Source organism: Calypte anna, chromosome 21 (genome assembly GCF_003957555.1).
Source record: "Calypte anna isolate BGI_N300 chromosome 21, bCalAnn1_v1.p, whole genome shotgun sequence".
NCBI classification, from domain to species: Eukaryota; Metazoa; Chordata; class Aves; order Apodiformes; family Trochilidae; genus Calypte; species Calypte anna.
In genome coordinates, this window is record NC_044266.1 from 4,460,163 (window position 1) to 4,483,681 (window position 23,519).

At 44.4% G+C, this 23,519-nt stretch overlaps 1 protein-coding gene and 1 long non-coding RNA gene across 4 annotated transcripts in view; one reads left to right on the plus strand and one right to left on the minus strand.

Annotated features, from left to right (window-relative positions):
• CAPZB (capping actin protein of muscle Z-line subunit beta) overlaps positions 1-23,519 on the plus strand; it is a 73,447-nt gene that overhangs the window by 9,022 nt on the left and 40,906 nt on the right. For 2 of the 3 annotated variants that reach the window (XM_030463436.1, XM_030463437.1), the window contains 2 exons: positions 3,997-4,103; positions 21,004-21,093. In XM_030463436.1, coding sequence (XP_030319296.1) covers positions 4,101-4,103; positions 21,004-21,093 — 93 coding nt within the window. In that variant the 5' untranslated portion in view covers positions 3,997-4,100. Of the gene's footprint in view, positions 1-3,996; positions 4,104-20,985; positions 21,094-23,519 lie in introns of those variants that run through there. The other variant, XM_008503678.2, reaches the window with a different exon arrangement.
• On the minus strand, positions 1,399-3,691 carry LOC115599484. Its single transcript, XR_003988448.1, has 3 exons — positions 3,572-3,691; positions 2,623-2,716; positions 1,399-2,468 (listed from the first exon to the last, which is right to left on the minus strand). It is a non-coding gene; the product is annotated as an uncharacterized LOC115599484 (long non-coding RNA).

Genomic DNA, 23,519 nt, shown 5'->3' on the forward strand with positions numbered 1-23,519 from the left:
TACCCCTCAGTTCCTGCAGTGAATGGAGAAATTCTTCAAACCTTTATATTCCAAGAGCACTCAGCAGAATTGCCTTGGAATCAGAATGGGAGGGGGGGAGGGTTTGTTTCTTTTTATTGTGTTATTTTGACAGTGTGTACAAAGATCTCCATAGTGAGAACTATCTGTGGCTTGAATATGGAATTCCAAGACATTGGGTAGTGTTATAGGTACCTTTTTCCTATAATAGTTTCCAGGAAACACTGAGTTTTCTGCCTCAAATCAACGGATGCTGATGGTTTACTGACTCTGACTAATAAAACCCAGCAAGCTAAACATTACCATTGCTGGAAGACTCTTGCAGCAATAAATTCAGTTTATGAGAACCCCTAGTAAAAGTTTACATATCTTTCAAGAGCCACAAGCTTGACATGAAAGAGAATGAGCAATCTGACCAAAAAAAACCCCACTCGAGATGTCTTTTCCTTTAATAGAAAAAAGAATATTTGGTGAAGCACGAAAGTTTTCTCTAGGATCTTGTTTCTAAGCATGTTTTCACAGTCACCCTTGGTCTTGGCTAAACACTGGAATAAACAAAATAAATAGCATTTCACCATGCGTGCAGGAGGATAAAATAAAAACCACATCACATTGGACCACAGATGCTTGATGAAGTTCTGGCTAAATGTGAAGAGCACTTTGTAATGCTAATAAGTATTTATCCTTTGGCTTCCTTGGCTATAATCAAACATCCAGGGAAAGCACATGTGGTTTTTTAGTTGCTGATTGGAAGATCAAAAGCTCTGTTATTAATTGCACATGAATTTGAGGCTGTAGGGCCATTGAGTTGTCAACTGACATCACTGTTTGCTTCCTTTGTTTACAGCCCCTTGTTTAATGCCTGACACACTCTTTTCTGGTGGGATGGGTAATCCCATGGCAGGAGGTGTGGGAAACACCTGGTAAGACTCAGGTTTAGAATCATGGAATTGTCAGGGTTGGAAGGAACCTTAAAGCCCATCCAGTTCCAACCCCCCTGCATGGGCAGGGACACCTCCCACCAGCCCAGGGTGCTCAGAGCCCTGTCCAGCCTGGCCTTCTACACTGCCAGGGATGGGGCAGCCACAGCTTCCTTGGGCAACCTGGAAGGGTGTCACCACCCTCAAATTAAAGACTTTCTCCCTAATGTTTAATCTAAATCTCCCCTCTCCAGGTTTTAACCCATTTCCCTTGTCCTCTCCCTACCCCCCCATGTCCAAAGCCCTCCTCCAGCTTTCTTGCAGCCCCTTCAGATATTGGAAGGTTGCTCTGAGCTCCCCTGGGAGCCTCCTCTTCTCCAGGCTGAACAACCCCAATCCCTCAGCCTGGCTTCACAGGGAGCTGCTCAGCCCTATGAGCATTTGAGTGGCTCTGCTCTGGATACCTTCCAGGAGCTCTGTGTCCTGATGCTGGGGGCTCCAGATGTTAAGTTTATCCAGTGTCCCTGAATTAGCTGGATTAGGCATTTACCCCTTCACAACTCACAGCTACAACTGTAGTAAGACACATGGAGTCTTCCACTCCATGCTGCAAACTGGAGCCTACCAGGGACAGTCTGCTCCTGCATCTTCATAAACAACCAACAAAAAATATTCCCTTAAGCATGTCCTGCTATAAACAAGCAAAGCAAGCAGCTGGTCCTCATTTGCAAAGAAGCTGCGGCCATTGCAAAAGGAATCTTCTTAATGCAAATATTTTGGGGGGAAACAAAAAGCAGCTGTTTATTCTTTATACCTACTAGCAGGAAAACAAAATCCAGGATGCTTCTATTTCTTCCGCTAAGAAAAACATCCTCTTGGCCTTAGTGTTCATTTGGATCTCAAATTGTTTAAAATACCCTGGGCTGCCTACATCTGCTGTTGCTCTGCTTCTGCAGCTAGAAAGCCTTTTCTGTTCATAGCTATAAAAAACCACCAAACATTGAGTGGTCACAGAAGACTCTGCTTGAATTTTGTGACCAAAGTGATGATGTTTAGAGCATGCATTTTCAAATTTATCAATTATGTCCTTCCAGACTTTGCCCCAAGAAAAACATGTGCATGAGATGTGTGGAGCCTTGTAAAATGGATAAATAATTAGCCCAGTGTAATCAATGGGCTCGTTTTTCTTAATTAATGCTGATGGGCACCTCTGAGGAAACAGAAAGACTGAAGGATCTGAGGACTGCAGGAGAGAAGCCACTTGAGATGCTGCGTCTTACAAACTGGGTTTAGGGAGGTCAGACTGAGTAGTCTTGGCAAAAAAACCCTAAATTTGGAGATTTTAGGGCAGGAAATGCCTTCTGAAATCATCTGGCTGCTCTAAGCACAGCAAGATTATTTTCCTTAAGTTTTGTTTGGTGATGGGTTATTGATGGAGTTTCATGCACTCTGGCTTCTCTGTGAAGGAATATAGATCCTGTTTTTCTTGTTGAGAGTGATCATCCTTGGCTTCCAAGGTTCCTTTTGTTCCTGCACGGAAAACAACCAAAGGTTTAAAAACAGCAACAGGGGAATGGAAAAAAGCAGGTTAAGGTTAATGTGGCAGAATGGGAGACAGCAGGTTGTCAGGAGTCACACAGGATAGCTTTGATTTTCTAGTGTGAGCAGTGGTTGTGCAAATTACCGTGGAAGGGTCACCTGGATGGATGTCAGGGCAGTTCACTTCCCTGGAAATCCAGCTGGTTCTTCTCAAATGGGGAAGCTGCAGCTGGTTTGCCCTGTTGAGTTAAACAGAGCTGTTATCTCTTGGAAGGTCCTATCTGGTATCTGAGAGCCGGGATAATTTAAAGTTGAGCCACAAACATCTGAGATAATGTTTGAGTGAAAAGACAGAGCTTGGCCTTGGTAAAGTCCTGCAGGAAGGAGGTGCCACACATGACATCCAAGGAAAACCCAAGGTGTGTGGCTGCCCTTGTCAGCATTCCTGGTCTCTAAAGTGAGGGCAGGAGAGGAACAACAGCACCAGGGCTTTGGACTCAGGACAGGAGCACCAGTGGAGAGTTCTTGGCATACTGCCTCCAAACTCTGGTGACATACAGGCCAAGTAATGGTTACAAAAAAGCTGCAAAGTGTCACATCGTGAATCAGGTGTTTTGCTGGGTAGGGGGGTACAGTACAGCTCTTGAGAAGCACAAGCTGAGAATCGGGAATTGGGACTGGTTTTACCCGAGATCCCTCGAATGTGAATCAGTAGGTTAGGGGGGGAAAACGTTTTTTTTCGGATGCAGCTTGAGAAAGGCAGAAATGTTTTATTTGTGCATAGACCCCGATTTGCTCATTTCTGTCTCAGGCTGCAGATCTGTATCACAGCTACCTGAGCCCTGAAGTCATTAAATAAGCGAGCACCTGCTCAGCTCCTAGCAGGTACCTACACGCTTTGCTGAATCAAAGGCTGGGCTTCCAGAGCAGGCAGAACACTTGCTTGGCAATTAATTAACCTCGGCCCACAGCAGCCAGAGGCTGATGACTTTTCCTTGTCACTTGGGAGCTGCAGTAGGTGTGTGACAGGCAGCACCAGTGTTAAAGGGACACCCAGAAAGCGCAGTTTTCAGCGTTGATGAGCTTATACTTACTGGGGCTGATGTTTCCCGTCCCTCCAGCTGGCTTCCGTTAGCTCTAAGGCCCATTGAAGTGTTAAAAAGGCGTTGGCAACACCAAACCGCTCCCCCCAGGCAGGCCGGAGCCGACTGCCGGGCGCTACCAGTGCCGAGCGCTTGGCGCGCCCTCCCGGAGGCCCCGCCCCTTTCCCCGCCTCTGATTGGCTGTCCGACCGCGCTCACTCCTCCCCTCCCGCACTAGAGTTGGTCTCGCCCGCGTCGCTGCCGCCGTCCCCCCCCCCCTTCTCCCCGCGAGGAATGGTTCTTCCCTCCCCGCCCTCCCCGCCCCGTTCGCGCGCCGCGCTCCATACTTGGCGATGGCCGTCGAGCCGCGCGCTGATTGGCGGGGAGGCGGTGAGGGGGAGGGGCCAGGCGGTGCTGACCCGGATGTTCACTCCTAGGCAACGGCGGAAGTGGAAGCGCCGCGGCCTTCCTCGGAGGGAGACCGGAGGGGACCGGGAGGCGCCGCCGTTCCTACCGCCCAGCGCAGCCCCGCCGAGCCGCCATGGTAAGGCTGAGGAGGGCGGCCCCTCACCGATACTCGCTTCCTTCTGCCTCCTGGCGCTGCTGTCCCTTCCTATTTCTCCTCCCCCCTCCCCCTCCCCCCGGTGCCGCGCCCCGGTGGCTCCTTCACCATTCCCACTCACCTCCCCGCCACGATCGCTTCACGGCCTTCCCGGGGCGGCGGTGAGGGAGGGTTCGAGCCGGTGCTGCCAGGGGAAGGGGAGGGGTGGCCGTGCCCAGTGGTGGTGGGGGGTGGGCTGTGGCCGGGGCTCCGCAGGGCGCGGGTAGCGGGAGCGGGCAGAGCCGTCTGGGTGCTCTGCTGTCCCGTTGTGTCCAGGGCCCCGTAGCTGGGATGGTGTTTGCAGAGGGACTGTTTCCGCCTCATACGGGGGGTGTTAACCGCTGGATAGAGGTGTGTGGGGAGCGAGGGAACGGATGCAGAAGCGGCGGCTGAGAGGTGGTGGGGCCCAGCCTGCTGGTGTCCGTAAACCCCGAATTATTATCCGTGCTTGGGCATTTCCTCTGGAAGCTGCTCCTTCAGCTGTACTAATACCTAATGGAATTTGTAAAATACTGGCGAACCAGGTGCAGGCAGAGCAGGCAGTGGTGCTGCAGTGGGTGCTGCTCTTCTGCAGGAATAAAAAACCTTTGGGTTTGTCAGAGGAGAACCTCTAGAGTCTTCAGCCCTGTAAAATAACCTTCATCTTGCAATGTGTTTGCTGAGTGCGTTAGCCCAGGTCACAAAACCTTTCAATTTAATTTTGGCACCATGTATAAAGGGGATAGATTTCATCAGCTCTGCACAGCTCCAGCAGTAAGGGCAGGAGCTGGCTCAGGCCCGGGGCTGCTCCCAGGAACGTCTGGATGAACTCAGGTTTCCCTGTCTGAGGCAGAGTAACCCCCAGGGGGATGAGCAGATATCAGTTAGATACTTAACACTCTTTGGGAATTTGAGGTTTGGGTTTTCCAACCCAACAACTTAAAAATATTGAAATGTGTTCAGATTTAAAAAAAAAAAAAAAGAACATCCCAGTGCCTGGCTGTATAGCACTATAATGATTAAGCAAGCAGGTGTAACCCTTATCTTCAAGCATAAGAATTTCAGAAGCAATACCTTATTTTTGTTCTTTTCCTTTAGAGCTGAAGATCATGGTGATCCTGCCACTTGTTTGTGCAGATCTTTATAGATCTTTAGTGTCTGGTGAAAGGTGAAGAATGGTTACAGTCAAGGTTCTGCTCCTTGTTTGAACAAGAGAGGTGCTGTACCTGAGTTCTGAGTGAGAGGTGTGACAGGGTGAAGTATCATAGTTGAAGTCTGTATGTGTGAGACCTTGCTGTAGAATTTGAAATCAGGCTTCCAACAAACCATCCTACCTTCTGTCATCTCAGAAATCCTCAAAGCTAGAGAATTCAAGGAAAACAAGTAGGCTCCATGAAAAGGAATGCTGGTGATGCCAACTGCCTTTAAGGGGATACAAAAGCATGCCGTAAGAAGAATCCAGTTAGAGCTTAAATGTAACTAGCAAGTTTTTGGAGGAGGTAGAACACATTTTTTGGGACTTTCTTGGTTGCTGTGAGCTTATGCTGTCTTCTGATATTTTTTTTTGTGTGTGTTTATTCATGGAGACTGCTGGGCGTAGGAGAAACTTGACCAGAACTCCCGAGGAGATGTGCTGCTCTGTGAGGGGGCCTCAGGGGTGAGCGTGCAGCAGTCACTCTGATGTTTGTGCTGTGGTTGCTGTGTGCACACCTGAATGCTCATTCAGAGAACATAGCAACTTAAGGGTGGTTTCTCTGTGTCCAGTGGGAGGGGGGCAAGACGAATCAGTGATCCTGCTTGTATCTATGGAGGTATTTTAACACTTTGCTGACTCTTAGACTTAACTTAGTGTCATGCAGATAGTGCAGTTGCAATCCAGTTTCAGTTTAGGTCCCAATCCAGCGTTCAGAGTCTTTCCAGGATCTTGCATTTCAGTGGTAGGAAAGAACAATGCTGAAATGGAACAGTGAAAGGCTGAAATGGCCCTTTCAGTGAAGACAACAGCAGGTTTCACCACAGCTGGGAGTCTGCTATGGTGCAGGAGTTTAAGTCGAACACCATGGTGTTGCAAGTATCTGTCTAGGGCAGAGAGATGGGAGCCCTTATCTCCTCTTTGCATCTCTGAGTTGGAATTATTCCTGGTGAGTTGAAGTGTGGATGGAGAAGTGTGTCTGCATTTCAGTCAGATGCTTGGTGAAACAGGGCAGGGCAGCACATGGAGCTTGGAAACTGCCTGGATGGATGCTGCCTCTTGTGCTAAAAATAAACTGAATGCACTGCTCAGGGCAAAGCAGGGCTTGGGTGAGTGAATCTGTAGAGGTTTGTGGGTTGGCTATGGATGGAAAAATAAAAATATTTATTTGCAGCTTATATAAACTATCCTGTTCATTTTAGCAAATATTTCTTCTGCTATGCCAGTCTTCAGGTGAAGGCAGACAATTTTAGCAAAATTCATGATTTATTCAGCCATCAATTCAGGCAGCCTGGTGTGGTGCTGGCTGCTCATCACCCCTTTAGGATTTGTGAGGCAGCTAAAAAGTGCTGAGGCACAACCAAGAGTGTATGGTGCTGTGCTGACACTCCATCCATAAATCTCTTCTGCTCTTCGGAGGAACTGATCAGAAATCACAGTGTTATGGGGTGGAAGGGAGCTCTGGAGATCCCTCAGTCCAACCCCCCTGCCCCAGCAGGATCCCCCAGGGCAGGGCACACAGAACACATCCAGGGGGGTTGGAAAGGCTCCAGAGAAGGAGACACCACAACCTCTCTGGGCAGCCTGGGCCAGGGCTCCCTCAGCCTCACAGGGAAAAAGCTTTTCCTGATGTTCACATGGAAGCTCCTGTGCTCCAGCTTCCAGCCAGTACCCTGCTCAGCACTGAGCAGAACCTGGCTCCATCCTCCTGACACTCACCCTCCAGATATTTGTAAACACTGATGAGGTCACCCCTCAGTTTCCTCTAAGCTGCAGAGCCCCTCAGCTCCCTCAGCCTTTCCTCACCAGATGTTCCACTCCCTTCAGCATCTCTGTGGCTCTGCCCTGGACTCTCTAAGCAGTTCCCTGTCCTTCTTAAGCTGAGGGGCCCAGAACTGGACACAGTACTCCAGATGTGGCCTCACCAGGGCAGAGTAGAGGATAGGAGGAGATATTTTCAAGGTAGGGGCTGTTTGTCTTGGGGAAGCCTGCTGCTGCTTGATAAGTAACTGGATTTTGTTCAACTGCTCCCCAAACCATATTAAATGATTTGTTGAACAGCTAAAGGGAGTGCTTCTTCTCACCTTGCAGTGGGAGGTGTCCCTGCTCATGGCAGGAGGGTTGGAACTAGATGGTCTTTGAGGTCCCTTCCAACCCTGACAATTAATTCTATGATTTTCCAGCTGCTTGAGCACCAGGCCCAGCTCTCTCCCTAACACACCCTGGCACTTTTAAAACTCCACCGTCTGGTATGAGAGATTGGGAAGGTTTTCAGTGTCCACAACAAATCCTTTGCACCCTGTTGCCTTCTGAGGAGTACTAGCTTCAGCTCTTTTGTAAGGCCCCTGCTTTATTAGCCAAGCATATGAGCTTAGTTAAATGTTCTCTTAAAAGGCATGTTCCCAAGATAATCAAGTTGGAGGATATCACTGGGAGAGGGAATGCTGCCATTGCAACGATGCTTAATCTTGGGAAGCAAAAAACTTTCTCAAGTTGAAGTTGTTCAAACAGGATTTCCTCATATGGTGTGTGTGTGTATGTATATATATATATGTATGAGTGTGTGTATATATATATATTGATCTCTAACTAGTTGACATCTGGGAGTAAAACAAAATGAGGGTGCAGTTCAACTCTTCTGAATTTACAATTTTTGTTCCTTACTATCTGAGTAGAGAATTGACTCTCCTTGGGAAAGAGACATTGCTGCTTTACTTCTGCTTCTCAATTTCTACAGAAAGCTATGCTTTCCATCAGTTGACTTCCATGTCTGGAAGATATCTGAGGTGATGATCCATGGGGATGGAACACTCCCTGGTGCCCTGTACCCATCAGCTTGGCTTTGGGCAGGTGGATAATCCTACAGAGTTGGATGGGCAAGGCCAGTGTTTATTTCTTGCCTGCCCTTTGGAGAGATGTTTGGTCAAGTCCAAGTGGCTGTGCTTAAGGAGAGCTGTAGAGAGGTGCTTTGTTCTGATGGGGTGGTTTTCCCCTTGTGCTGGTGTCTACATGACTGCATGTGTTGTGTCCCCTCCAAATTCAACAAAATTTTTGTCTCGCCTTAACACACAAGGTCCAAAGCATGTGAATGTTTCCATTCTTCCATTTCCAGGAAGAAGGGCAGGAAAAAAAAAATGGTTGAAAACAAGGGACATCAAATTTGAGTTTCCTTTATGGACGAAATGTGTGTGATGTGAAGAAGCAGTAAATGGATCCAAGTGACAGAAGCCTTTCTCAAATTTCCTACTCTCTCTAGCTGGGCTCTAGCCCAAGGTTTGTTTGCTGAAAGGTTGTGTTAATGAAAAAGCTTCTCTAACTTGAGCATATAAAATGGCTAGGGTTGGGAGGGACCTTAAAGATCACAAAGATGAAGAATTCAGGCTGCTGCAGCAGAAGTGGGGCCACTTTAAACTGGAATATTAACTGATTTTTTTCTTCATCTTTTGTGTAATGCCTTCTTTAATCCTTAGTAGTCCATGAATGAGGTGTTCCTGTTGACACTGATGTGGGAATTGATCAAATAGTAGGAGTGAATGCCTAGGAACAGCACTCACAATGCATTTGGAGAACATTAAACTGTTGTGGATCACTTGAGCTGAATTACATTGGGTTCCCATCACCTGGACCTGATCAGGTGACCAAAATTCACTTAAGTGTCCCTGTGCCCTAAAGCAGGGTGGAGGAGATGCTTGCAAATGGGTTGTCTTGGGAAGTTTGAACCTGAGTGGTAAATGAGTTGTTTGCTTTTGAAACTTCCTTTATGGGGCATGAGGGTAAGTGCTGGTTGAGCAAGTTTTGAAGACATTTCCCTGTTAGTTGAGCTGAGAGGATTTATTACAGGAAGAAAATGCAGTTTACTTGGGGAAGCTGCTTTGCATGTTTCTCAATTATATGTTGTAATTTTCCAGAATAGGTGCTGTCTGGAGGGTGCCAAATGCAGTGGCAATCCTGTCCTTTTTGCTGGGTTTTTAGATACAATGAAATGTTGAGTGAGGATTTGAAAACAGGATCCATTTCTTACTTGAGCCCAAAGTAGGCTTCTATTAAGAATTAGTTCAGTTGCATTAGATAATATCCTGTGCTGTGTTTCCTAGAGTGGTGGCCAGAGCCTTGGCATCTGTGTGTAAGGTTATAAAGTAAGATTAATTATAATCTACAAAGTAAGATTAATTTTCTTGTATTATCTGCTGCTGGTGTTGTGCCCTCTCTTCTAGGGTTTAGGAGAAAAATGCACAGCATGCTGTGAGCTCTTTGTGCCACCACTTCCAGGTTGGGCTAAAGAATTACAGAATGTATTTGCACACACTTGACTTATCTGGATGCCCTTTTTAGAAATTACCTCCTTTTTTCCTGCCATCTGCAAATTAAACCTTATTAGTTGATATTTAATCCTCCTAGACTGTGGGATTTTTTCAGTGCAGGGCTGGTTTAGGAGTCCTGACTGTTTAAACCCAGGAAACATCACTCCAAGTATTTGCAGTCCTTGTCCTTGCTGGTGCTGTTTCCCTGAGTCTGAGGATGCCCTCCCTGTCCCTTTGTTACAGAAAAGGGAGCTGAGGTTTTTTTCCTGGTGCATTGACTTGGAATTTCAATCACGTCCTTGGTGCAAAGTGGGAGGGTTACTAGCCTGGGTGAAAGCAGAACCCAGAATTTAACAATTTTAGCAACTTCAGCTGAAATAAGGCAGAAATCAGCGCTTAAGTAAGAGGATTTTGTGTGGAAGGAAAAAGTTGAGTCTGCATTGGAGACATAAGCTCAGTGGTTGCCTTAAGCCACCAATCAAAGCCATTATAAATAAAAATCTTTATTCTCTGAGGGAATTTAGTTTGCATTTCTTCAGGTGATATTTTCTATTTTTTCCAGTAGGCAAACTGCTGAGTTTGAAAGTGATGTCCTGTTACCTGCCTTCCCCAGTTATTTTTTGCTTTGGTGTAAATATCAGGATTTAAAAAAACCTTGCTGCTAGCAGAGGTGATTGGTTGCAATAGCGTGCCTGCAATTTGAGACGGGCTCAAGAAACAAGAGATGGGACTTCTGGCGAGTTAATTCAAAGGAGAAGAGAGTCATGAAATGGAGGAATGAGGTAAAGTATCACCTGCATTATGCTGACTCCAGCAGTTGATAGCTGTATTTATCGTGGGAGTCCTGTTGCTGTGCAAATTTAGGGGTAATCATGGAGAGTTGGGGATGTAAAACTACAAACAGGCATGATCTTGGCTCAGTGCTCTGCTGGATGGTCAGATGTGACTTTCACGTAGCTATTAGTCCAGACAGAGCTCTTTCAGAGCTCGCTAAGGTAAAAACTGACCAAATGGAGTAAGTATTAACTTCATGTTAAATGGAAGGAGAAATCTGACATGGATTGGAAGTGGCACCTGCGTGTTGCCTGCAGCACTGTTCCTGCATAAACTGCCTCTTCAACTTCAATTCATGAAAGGTTTTGCAGAACTCAGATGTATTGTTTGCTCTTGCACTTTGCTGTGCAGTTCTGACTTGAGGCTAGGTCAGACATGTTCAGAAGCAACAAGGAAAGCAGAAAAAGACTGAAAGAAAGGACAAGCCTGGGAATTACAGCGTGGAAAGGAATTCCAGGGAGAATTAATATCTTGTTTGGAGATCTGTGATATTTTCACTGCCTAAATATAGGCAAACCATTAGCTTCCTAGTTTAAAACTTGGAATCCTTCTCATTGAATTCCTTGGGTAGAACTGACCTGTTGTGCAAAGTTTGCAGTCTAGTCAGCAAGTTACTCCTTGCTAGGCAAGCAAAAGGCATATTAACCTACTTTTTCTGACCTTTTAGGCAATGGGAGAGCATTCAGGGATGAGGGCTAATTAGATAACCTCTCTGTCTTGTCTTTTCTGCCTTACCAGGCATCCCATTGCTTGCCAGAGTTATCTCATGAATTTACAACCTGGCAGCTAGACTTCAGGAGGTTGGAAAGTGCTGAGTTTGTAGATGGAATCAGGCAGCTGGGAACGTGGTGGCAGCTTACCAGGGGTGATGGAGGCTCTGCAGAGGCCTTTATAAAGCATTTATAGAGTGAATTTATGCTGTTGAATGTTTGGGTTAGCTATATTTTCATTAATCACGTCAGTGTTTGTTGTCTAGTTGGTGACAGAGTATGTGCCTCCTCCTGCTACTGAAACAATGTGTGGTTTTCTCACATATTTTTGCTGCAAGTAACTTCTCCCATGAAAAAAAAAAGTTAAATCTAGGTGTCAGTTGATTGGAAGGAGACGTTGGATCTGTCAGGCCAGGACCAACTTGCCAAACCTGGCTGTTTCTGAATGTAAAAAATGCTCTATTTGAACTGGGCACTTCCTCTTCTGGTACTTCCATGACTTCCATGAAGTCAAGTGATGCAAACATGAAACACACAGCATGTAGAATAAAAAAGCATTTTGAAAAGCTTACCCAGCAGCAACAGGGATTAAAAGAACACATCACAAACAATGCATTTGCAGGTGTTCAGGATGACTAATGGCACTGTTGAATCTCAAGAGCTGTTATATTTGTAATAATTATGGTTTCAGTTTTTAAAAAAGAGTAATTGACCCCTGTAAAAATTCAGTAGCCCTCCTCTGGAGGCTGATCTGTGCACATCCTGTGCACATCTGAACGGAAGGCAAGAAGGCAAATGGGACTGTGAAAAACATATCATCAGCCTTCTGAACCAACACAGACCTGCTGTTAGCTTATTTCAAAGGCTCAACTAACCCAGTCAGTTACAGAGGAGGAATGAAATAGCCAAGTGGGAGGATGGGGATGAGGGTATTAATCAGTAATTTGAGGTACATCCACTCAAAGTGAAGTGCAGGATGAAAAGGATCTTGCAGAGGTGACAGAAATTTTTACCAAAGGGTGAGTGAGGTCAGGAAGAAGAGCCTGTGAGCCAGTTCCTGTTGCATGGGTTGCAGACCCCTCACTTATTTAATTACCAACAATAATCTGCTCTTTGGTGTGGGTCAGTGTGAGGAGAATGGGGAAAGAGGGTGGGTAGGAGGGAGCTTCATAGTTTTTAGAAAGCAAGATTTGCTTGACTGCCCACCACCTCCCTGTGTGCCAAAGGATTTGTGGAGCTCCAGAAAATGATGAAAGGGTGGTGCTGACTGGAGTCAGAAGGAAATACCAAGAGGCACCTGGAGTTCCTTGATGCATTAATCCCACTGAATGGTTCCACTCTTAATTAAGCCCTCTGTAGTGGGATGTCTGTCTTTTAGGAGGGGGTGTGTGTCCTTGTGGCCAGGGCAAGGTCTCTTCTGGTAGTGAAACCATTAGGCAGAGGTTAAGGGCCTCCTTAGGAAGCATTTGCAAACTCAGGACAAGGTTTTGTATCTCACAGCTGTCTTGTAACAGGTTTGCTTCCTATTGTTTAGCAAAGATTTCCTATCTGTAGTTATATCTAGCAAAGAAAATGTGTTAAATCCAGACTTAGAATGTGGAAAACACTGTTGTGCAGTAACATTACTCTATCTAAGTCTGTTAATGTTAATTGGCAAAGGTGGTCAGCTCCACAATCAACTTCAGTGTCTTTAATCCTGTTCATTACAAGTAAGTGATATTTTTTTTTTCAATCTGTGCGATTTTTCTGTGCAGCTGCTTTACCACTGTGCCTTTATTACTCTTTCATGTGGGTTTTTTATTCACTTGATGCCATGATTTATTGGGAAAAGACTTTTTGCAAACTTCTGTGCTTCATAGGAATTCTTGGCACCAGATAAAAAGCTGGTAAATTACATTGTCATGTTCAGTGACAAGTTTAATAAATAAAACATTGTTTCTGTTACCCAGAAGACAAACGCTGGCGCAGAAATAATTAGTGATGGTGGCAAAAGGTAAAGATGAATAGCCTGGTCCCAGAAGGGTTTGGTGCTGGTCCATTCTGCTGTTCTGTTTGTACAGCTCTTCTTGTTGGCCAGGTGATGGAGACTTGCACCAGACTTTTTATAAACTGATGTGATAGACAGTGAATTAGTTTTGAAAGCAGATGCAGGGACGTTCTCTGGGAACTGCTGAATTCTTCTATAGCAAAGAGTGAATTACAGTTAAATGGTCTGCTCCAGACTGTCAGGGGTTGTTAGTTTTTCTCCATAGATGTAAAACACCTTGACAAATAGTTGTTCATTGAGACAGAGTTCTCAATAAAAGCTTGCTTAATAAAAGCAGTGCAAGCAGCTCTGGTTTATCTAGGAACTAACAGTTGGGAAAACCTTCAGTGTATTATAATTCACTTGATAATTTTTTTTGAGAATTGGGTTAGGATGTTGGGTAATGTCCCACAAACAGTGAACACTGCTAACCCAATTTGGAGGACTGATGAAGTCAAATGCAATGTATGATAGGAAGGATGCTTGAGATCATCCCTCCAGAGGTAAAGCAACAACCAAGGATTTGGCCAAATGCTGATTGAGGAAGAGATAGATTGCTCTGGTAAGTGCTCCTGGAAGACTTTTGCCACTCCTTTCATCTGTCTAGGACTTGTCATAGTTGTGCTATCAGCCAGAGATGGTGAGAAGTATCAGATGTCATCAGCATGTGGTGGCAGTGAAACTTAAGCTGCCTCCTTTGCTCTCCTTTCCGTAGCTGATTTCAGTTCCTCTGCTTGAGTCCTTGGAGCAGACAATTAAGTTGCTCTTTTCCTGCAGAACCTCTTTAAAGAAGAGATCCTCATGATCCTGAAATTTGTATGTATTCAGCTGCTGCTCCAGCATAGAACAGAAGCTGGTTTGGAGGTTGAGAGGACACTGCTCATTTTTTGACATGCATTCAGGTGTGTTTGTCAGTGTGTGCAAAACCTAGACTTGAATTTAGAAAAGAGGGCAGGAAGGTGTTCTCTGTCATTAACTCGGGATAGTACTGCTTTTCCAGAGCATGCTCAACAGAGCAGAGTAGACTTAAGAAGCAGTGTTCTGCAGAACATGTCTGAGCAGATTCACTGGCTCAAAAGCTGTGACATATACATGACTTGCACAATTGCTCTGTCAGTAAATACTGCTTCCAAGGGAGCTGTGGAGAGCAAGTACAGCAGCTTCTACTAAAATCTCCCAATCTGTCACTTCTTGCTTTTATTTTCACCTTTAATCCTCCTCAGCTGTAATTCATGAAATGAGCACTCTCATAATTGGTTGGTCTTGACCCCAGTGGTAAAGTGACCACAGCAAACCCTGTGACATGGTTCTCCCAAGTGTCTGAGATAATAAAAGCCACTGGATTACATCCTCAACAGAGAAGACAAAGCTAGAAAGAGTTAAAATAAGGAGAATGTAGTCTCCATTAGTGTCATGGTTTTTTAGTCATCTTTGACCCCTTCTTTTATAACACACAGCGTAGCATATCTTCAGCTTTTGTTCTGTTGGATTATTTCTTAAGCCTACTACCTCCCTTTCCCTCACTAACACACCTTCGTATCAGGAAGCTGTGATTTATGAGTACGTTACAAATGGGTGTAGATAGGATCTGCCAGAAGAGGGTTAATAGCCAAGGGAAAATGTAGAAAAACAGATTGCAAGGAATATGTGCAGCTGATGAAAATGTCATGAGTACAGAGCTTGTCTGGGCTTCATAGATCATGGAGTTATTCCTCTTCCCACCTAACATCCTCAAAAGTGAATGCTGACAGCTGAGAAGGGAATCTTGCAACTTAACATACTACTTTGCTTTTTATTACAAAGGGGTAACAATAATTCAACTCCTTTGCTGAAAATTCTAGTGGTAATGCTATCCTATTGTGTGCTTTGAACAGGGAATCTTCTGCCTTTTGAGCTGTGGAAGTTGCTAAGGATGGAAATGACAAGCAAGAGGGGAAGCTGTGTATCTGTTCTAGTTGGAAAAAAATCAGTGTTTTAGTAGCACAAAGCTGAAACATTAGGTAGATTCCTTTGGGGAGAACTGACAGGAAATAATGTGATTTACAATCTGGGGTCTGTCTGCAATACAAAAGGAAGGAAAAAAGTCATTTGCTTGTTGTGTACTTCTGGCCCTGGATTAATTTATGAAGATATTTTCCGTGTAAACTGTCCAGCCACCAAAGTGATTTGATGTGTGAATGCTTCAAACTTCAGAAGCTGAGCAAATGTTCTATTTTTTGTGTGCTTTTAGGTTTTTAGCTTGCATTTCTGCTCACTGAAAATCAGGATAGAAGCACAGAGTAGTTGGATGCCAGCTTTTCCTTTGAATGAGGATAACTTCTCAGATGTGAGACTTGAGCAAAACTTGTGTGATGCAGCTTGAAGACCTCTCACCAGTGGTACCCAGCTGCAAGATCCAAACAATTGTGGTATTTTTGGGCTGAATATGGGCAGTGTGAACCAAACAATGAATGCTCTTACTACGTGTGTGTGGCTTTTTTACCTTAATCAGAGCTGCTGAAGTAATTTTTAGGTCATCAGGTTCTTCTGAGGTGGTGGGACAGGGGGTAGGTAGCACAATCGTGCCTCAAGTAGAAGCCTTATATTTGTAGGAAAGATTTTATTTCCTAGGAAAGGCTAAAACTGTGAGAAGCTATCACTGCAGGAGCACTAGAATTACCTCAGCTGGTTGCTCCGGTTTCAGGAATCAGCTCAAAGTAGTGTTAATACAGAAACACAATACAGAAGTGAAACAAGCCTGGGTTACTTTTGGAAGAAGCTGCCTTACCCTGTTTGTGCTCAGCAATAATACAGTTAAATAAGCAGGAGCTATCAGGACAAAGCTGTGAAGACCAGGGAATTAAATCCACAGATCTTTGTGATAAACAGAAGCAAGTTCCTGCTGACTACAAGGCTGGGAGCTTGAAATCAAATCTTTTGTCTCCTTTTAAGTGGAATGACTTAGGCTTTGGAAAGGATAGAGCTGCAGGTTTGTATAAACCCTCCTGAAGCCTGGAGTCTGGGTACTCGTGATGAATCAAGCCAGAATTTGTGAGTGAAGGCTGTGACTTTCTGTAAGTGTACGTAGTGAAATGCACGTGTAAAGATACTTAAAAAGAGAAGGGATCTGATGGTAGCAATTCATCTGGTAGGTAGTTTGTGTTGGAGAGAGAAAACAAGCACAGCTTCAGTGGGGTGTTCCCAGCTCTGCCCCTCATCTCTTAAAGGCTCTGGGTACACTTTGTGCCTTGTAATAACCTTGCTCATCAGGTGATAGCTCTGTGCAAAATATAATGCAAATGTGGTGTGGTTTGTTTATTACCCGAGTCTGGCAGAGCTGATTTGGGTGCCATGAGCTGTAACAGCTGCATGAGAAGGAGTTTATTTGCTTGTGGGTTTGCATGAGCTCAGGTCAGCTCCTGTGGTGTTACATACAGCATCCTGGCAGGGAACCATTAACCCATGCCAGCTCATTCTGAGCCCTGTCCTCCCCATCCTAAGGAGCTGTGTGATTTTTAAAGAACATGACAAGTGGGAGTCAAAAGGAAGTTGGGAATGAGCAAATGCTCATAGGGCTGAGCAGCTCCCTGTGAAGCCAGGCTGAGGGATTGGGGTTGTTCAGCCTGGAGAAGAGGAGGCTCCCAGGTGAGCTCAGAGCAACCTTCCAGTATCTGAAGGGGCCCCAAGAAAGCTGGGGGAGGGCTTTGGACACAGGGGTGTATGGAGAGGACAAGGGGAAATGGGTTAAAAGAAGAAGGAAGATAGAGGTTGGACATTAGGACGGAATTCTTTAATTTGAGGGTGCTGAGCCAGTCCCAGGCGGCCCAGAGAAGTTGTGGCTGCCCCATCCCTGGCAGTGTTGAAGGTTGGATAGGGGCTGGAGCTACCTGGGCTGGTGGGAGGTGTCCCTGCCCATGGCAGGAGTGGCACTGGTTGGGCTTTAAGGTCCCTTCCAACCCAAATCATTCTATTATTCTATGATTCTGCTTGTTTTAATTTTTGCAGTTTCCATCCTCTTGTCATGGTAGCTGCGTAGAGATGTAAGTTGAGAGGAGACCCTTGCACTTAAAATGAGTAGCAAGGACCACAGCACACCCTTGTTTCAAGTACTGAAAATGAAAACACATTGTTTTATTTCACAGTTTACAAACACTCCTTCTCCTGATCAAAACCCTCTGGTAACTTCTGGGGTTTTTTTGTTTGTGTATTCTACATTGAACAGCATCTGCCTATACTCAGCCTTTGAACAATATTGCTTACAGTGTGAATGGAATTAAAGTATACAACTGTGCCTCTGTGCAGCTATACACTTGTACAACTGCTTTTTTTTTTTTTTTTTCTTTCCAGAAATACTTGTTTTTATTTGAACCTCAACAGAGAGTCTAGATGACCAGAGACCTGTGGCTGTTCTGAAAGTATTTCTCTTGGAAATAAGCTGAGTACAGCACCGAGACTGAAGAGAAGGGCAGATGCAGGCAAAGGAAGTTAAACAAATATAACTACTCCTATAGACAGATCCATAAAATTTTTCCCTGTGGTAGTACAGCAGATACTTAAGTGGAGATTCTAGATAGCCAAACAATTTAAGAGGAAACTTACTAAGGAGCTTTCATCTGAGCTTATATGTTCAGTCTTAGAGATTCCTATGATCTCTAAATCCTTCGGTGACTTGAGCTGTAATAAAACTTCATTTAGAATTTCTGTCTGAACTCCCTACTCCTCCACAGGAGCTCTGTGCTGGATGAAACAGGGGAATGGTGGAAAAAGACCTCATATCAAGTAAACACTAAGCTCATTAAGTCCTTCAGCCTCAAAGAGCTTGGCTTCAAGAGCAGCCCAGGCTGGGAGACAGCCTGTCTAATCACCTTCTCACTGAGCAGGGGTTTATAAGCCTCTCCATGTCCAAAGGCAACAATTCTGTAGAAATGTTTTGACTGGAGGTCTGTAAGAAATAGTGACTTGAGTATGCAGTTTCACAAGAGAGAATTAAGTGGAAATCCAGAACAAGTGAAATTAAGAGGAGTAGGTTGGGTCAGCTGTGGTGGTATGGGCGAAATATATCCAAAGCTCCTCGAGAACACCTTCCTCTTACCCAGGCTGTGTGAAAGCTTTGTGGGATTTTTAAGTACCACTCACATGGTGCCACACAAAATTGCAGTAGTGGTATATCCCTGGGAGTGCTCACTCTTCTGGAAAAGCAGGGACTTGTGTGCTGCTTGTTTTGGCACCTTCTATGTGGTTCCTACCTCATTGTACCTCTAGCACCTCTTGGTACTCCAACTGGGGCAGAGGGCTGGAACCAAAGGATGTGTTTGACCACAGACCTGGTTTTTAAAACCTCACTTCACTTGCAGTGAAAGAACCAGAAACAAAAGGTCTTGCTAGAATACTCACTCAGTTCTGAGACTGAACATACCAGAGGTATCCACTCCCACCAGGTACCACTTTACTCTGTGATCTGTATGCTTTGTGTTGCCTTTTTGACATGGATTGATGCTAGATTACTGTGACCATATGACCATAGAGTTAGGGTGAGAAACAAAGCAGAACCTGCCTGTGTTTCAGAGCTTTAAGAGATATGCTGGCAAACTATTCAATTTAAATGTTCTGCAAGAAAACAAGAGTCGTGCTGCTCAGCCTTGCTTTAACTGTTTGTATGTGCCTGGATATTTTTGTTTTTCCATTGCACACAAATGTGTATGTCAGCTGTGACTGAACTCCTTTAAAAATCCTCTGCCTTGAGCAGTCTCACCTATGTCTTTTTACAGCTGGTATTGAAGATGTTGTCACAAAAATGGTCAGTCTGAGTCCTTGTGGTTAATCCATAAAACACTGCAAATGTGGATGCTCCTTCATTCAGTGGAGTTTATTTCAAAATTGTTGCACTGTAAAACAATTATTCTGGGGTTGGAGCTTTAGTGGTGGTTTTTAACATCATCTTCCCTTAGGCTTTTTTGGCTATTAAACAATTCCAGCTGGCAGAGGAGGATGGAGCACTTCCATAAGTGTTCCCACGATCCCAAAGTGAGGAGCATGACCTTGTGACCATGTGCCAGCTCTCGTTCCTTGACCTAAGAGATAGCAGGAGGTAAAGACAATAGTTGGTAAGAAAGGATCCCCTGCCTGAGCCTGGCTGCTGGAGCTGAACAGGCATAGGCCATCTAAATAGTATCTTTCTCTGGGGACTGAACAGCTAGTAGCAAAAAGTGAACAATTTTCCCTTCTCCTGAACTTCTAGTGAAGATAATTAAAAGTTGTGAAAATGTTGGCTGTCACTTCTGTGCTTTAATGTGGTGATAGCTGAGGGATCAATTTGGGGTGGTTTTCCAAGAGAAATAACTTCACTCCAGATTTGTTTCAGCCAAGGATTTGCTTGTCATGTTATTCAGAGAGTATGGGGAGGTTTCTGTACATGACTTGAATGCCTCCTTTGGTGACAACAGGTGACTGTCATGAAGCTCTGCTTTTGACGTCAGTGCATCCTTCTTGTCAGACTGAAGGCTCAGAGCTTCAGGAGGTTATTGCAGGTCTGTGGGAGCTGATGCCTAGTTGTCTGTGGAGCTGGAATATTTTGCAAAGATTGTCCTATAACCTGAACTGGGTGCCAAATAAATAAATATATCATCTCCCCAGACCAGGCTGTCTGACTTGCTGGCTTTAAAATATTTATCTTTTGATAAGGAGTGGGTAGTGCCCTTTAAGAACAGCTTTCATAATGGATGTGTAGTGAGAGCTCCCTGCCTTTCTCATAGCCTGGGTATAGCTTAATTGCAGGAAACTTTGCTTCCTGTTTCCCCCTGACCTGGGGGCTGCTGCTTGAATAATATGATCATGTAACTGCTTTAGTTCTAAAGCCTTTCTTAAATAAAACTTCTGCAGCTTGGCAGAACACAGGAGGGAGACATTAAAGCTAAGCTTGTTGTATATGGGTGGCAAATTAAAAAGGGAGGGGAAAGAGCACTGGAAACAAACAGGCTGTGCTTCAGCTGCCTCCTGACCAAAGTAACTTGAGCAGATCTGGGATGCTGTTAGGCTTACAGGAAAGTGTTGGTACCTGTTTGCAAGAAGGAGAGCAGAAGGTTGTATCAGGAACATGGTTCAGCTCATCGGTGTGTCTGGTAATCTCTGTTGCATTTTGTGCAAAATGAAGTTTAAAGGTGGTTTTGTGTCAGAAGTGAAACCAGCTGCACTAAATCCTGTTGGAGTTTGTTGCTGTGATTTCTCAAACTACCTGCAGTCCCTGGTTTCTCAGATACAGGCAGCTTTTGGTGTGTGTTTTGTAGCAAGGAAATGATGGCTCTTACTTTGTGTGCATGTTTCATTCTGTTTTTTTTTTTAAATAAAGCTGAAGGAGGGAGAGAGCTCTGAGTGCTGGTTATCTCAAGCTGAATTGTGTCACAATACAATAGAGGAAGTGTTAAAACTGCTTCAGGAGAAGGAATTTTCAGTTCCCTAACCCAGATGAATGAGGCTGCATGGAAAGACTGCATTAAACATTTGTAGAAGCATAGAGAATGGATTTTGGAGAGGTAATTACTGGAGTCCTTTCCATCACCAGCATGGTGTTGATTGGCAAGTGACACCAGTTGAAACTGTGCTCTTAAAACCTGCTCAAGACTATGGATGTCCAATAATCCACCATCCAGTGGTACTGAACTTTCTTGAAATCTTGATTTGTATTAATACAAAATATGCTGCTGCTTAGGATTAGAAACTGCATCTCTCATATCAGAGGTGTCAGCAAGCACTGGTATTGTTGTGTGTGTCCATGTCATATATTTCCTGTACATACTGTGACAGAAGGATGCTCTTGTTCCTGCAGAGTGACCAGCAGCTGGATTGTGCCTTGGATTTGATGAGGCGTCTGCCTCCACAGCAGATAGAGAAGAATCTCAGTGACCTCATTGACTTGGTGAGTATGGGCTTCTCTAACTAAGTAATGGATGAGTCCTGGGTGGGACAAAGATCTGGTACTGAGAATGTTTTCTGAAGCATCTCAGAGGTGTGGTGATTTGGCAAGGTTGAAGAATACAGCAATTGCCCAAGCAATGTCAGGAGTTTACGTCTGTTTTCAGCAAGCCAACAGGTACTGCTGTGTATGCACATAAGGGTCACTAGTAGCTTTCTTGATGAAACTATCACCAGTTTGGAGGCTGCTGTTTTGTATAAAGTGTTACAAATTACTTCTACTAGGTTGGTGCTTCCCCTTGTAGGTGTATCTTCTAATAAACAGTAAATGTGCTATGGCTCATGATTCAAAGACAGAACACTAAGATTTTGGAGAACACCCAAATCTATTGAAGTTATGCAATATCAGGTATTCTGCAGTCCAGTAACTAGCCAAAAAAGCCTTGGCCGACCACCTTGTGCCCAAAACTTGTTTTCTACTTGCCCCTGAAATATTTTTCTTTCTGCAAATTGCTAGTGAAGAAAACTAACTTCTGAAGGATGTGTGTGCTCGTTTCTAGTTGCACAGCATTTAGTTGCACATCCACAGGTACACAGTTGGGCTGTAGCAGGCTAGCTTAGGTCAACTGTCCCTGGAAAAAGCATGCAGCAGTTTCCTCTGGAGTAAGTTAAAGTATTACTGAAGTATGGATTTAATATATGTAGAACCTACAATATGGGTGGTTGGGAAAACTTATTTCTACTGCCCAGTATAAATAAAATGGCTTATTTGTAATCTAAGCTGCTAAATTTTGCAGACACAGGACACTGAGGCTGGAACAGGGCTGTCAGATCTTTGGACTAAATCTTTCCTCTTATTTGCAGGGTGAGCTGTACCCCATTTCTGTGGCAGGTCTGAATTTTGAGTGATGCTGACAAACATTTTCTGGGAGACCCTAAAAATCAGCTATTTGAACCAGTGCCCCTTTACTAAATCATTTATATTGTGTTCAAGGTGTTTGTGTGCAGAAAAGGAGCTGCTGAATAGGTAAAAATGTAGTTGAGAAGGCCTGTTTGTAGGTGGTATTGAAGCTAGTGTTAGTACCTGGCTAAAAAGCTGTGGATAACTTAAATTTAACAAACTATTTAAATGTTGCTTCCAGTTACACAAGCCAAGGTACAGGTAGAGCTCTGTGGGCCAGGAAAGAAATTGTTCCCTGCAGGAAGGCATTATTTCTCTTTCTTGAAATCATGTAGTAATTGGCTACATTTGTGCCACCAAAACTTTTGGCAACATAAAGCATCATTTTTGTGGCTGTTGCTGGAGGTAGGATGCAGAATAACTGAGTCATTGGTATGTTCTGGTGTGACATGGTTGGCTTTCTGATGAAATTTGGAGGACTGAACACGTCAGGGTTTGAGCAGCATCAAGGACCATTCAAAACAAGGGGAGCTATGGTGAGCTTGACTGTATAATTGGAATGAGTTGTTTTTTAACGACTCAGAAAATTGCTGGTTACCTCTGGATGTTGGAATTACTTTTGGATGGTGCTCATTAGTGCTCTACATGCTTTTCATCAGCTACACACTCACTGGTCTTCTTTTCATATTGAAAGTATAACATGAAACAGGCCAGTTTGAGTGATGCTTGTCAGAAGGGAGGGTCTGTGTGATTCCCACACCAGTCACTGCAGTTCCTGCACTGGAGTAGAGGTGAAAGAATTTGTTAAATCTCGTAGGATTTCTGTTGTTGAGACATCTGTAGACCTCCTCTGAAGTCACTCTCAGACTGAGCTTCACAAGACTGCAGTCTGTGCTGTAGTAAGACAAGAGTAGTGTATGAACTGCCACCTTTAGCAGTTCCAAAAACATCATAAGCCAGACCCAAGCAAGTACTTTTTTGGCAAGTTTCATCCAAACCTTTACAGCTGACGTTTTTATTCTGTTTCCTGTACAGTTACCAGACAATAACCTCCTTGAAGTAAAAAGGTTAGACTCAGACGCATGATGAGCATGAGTAGGTTCATTGAATTTGGGACAGAATGATAAAAAAATGGGCACTCTGACTTCTTTCTTTATGCTTGGTTTCCTTGCTTTGCTACTCCACCATCCTGGAGTAGACTGGAGGCAGAGGCCCCTGTAATTTTTCTTTTGATGTCAAGTGTAGGTTATTATTGAAGTCTGCTTGCAGCTCAGCTTGCCATAGCTTTTCAGTAGAAATTGATCTCCAGACTGATTAGTGTAGCTACTGTTTTGATGCTTGCTCAAGATCCATCAAAAGGAGGTGAGAATGACTTAGAAGTGGTTTTGTAGGTAAAAAGCTTTGCAAAACTAATACAGGGAGAAACTGACATCTCCTTCTTGGGCTTTATTCCTTCTGTGAAAGATAACTGCACTATGTTCCTTCCATGAGGTCCCTCAAAGCCATGCTCTGGTGGTACTTTTTAATAA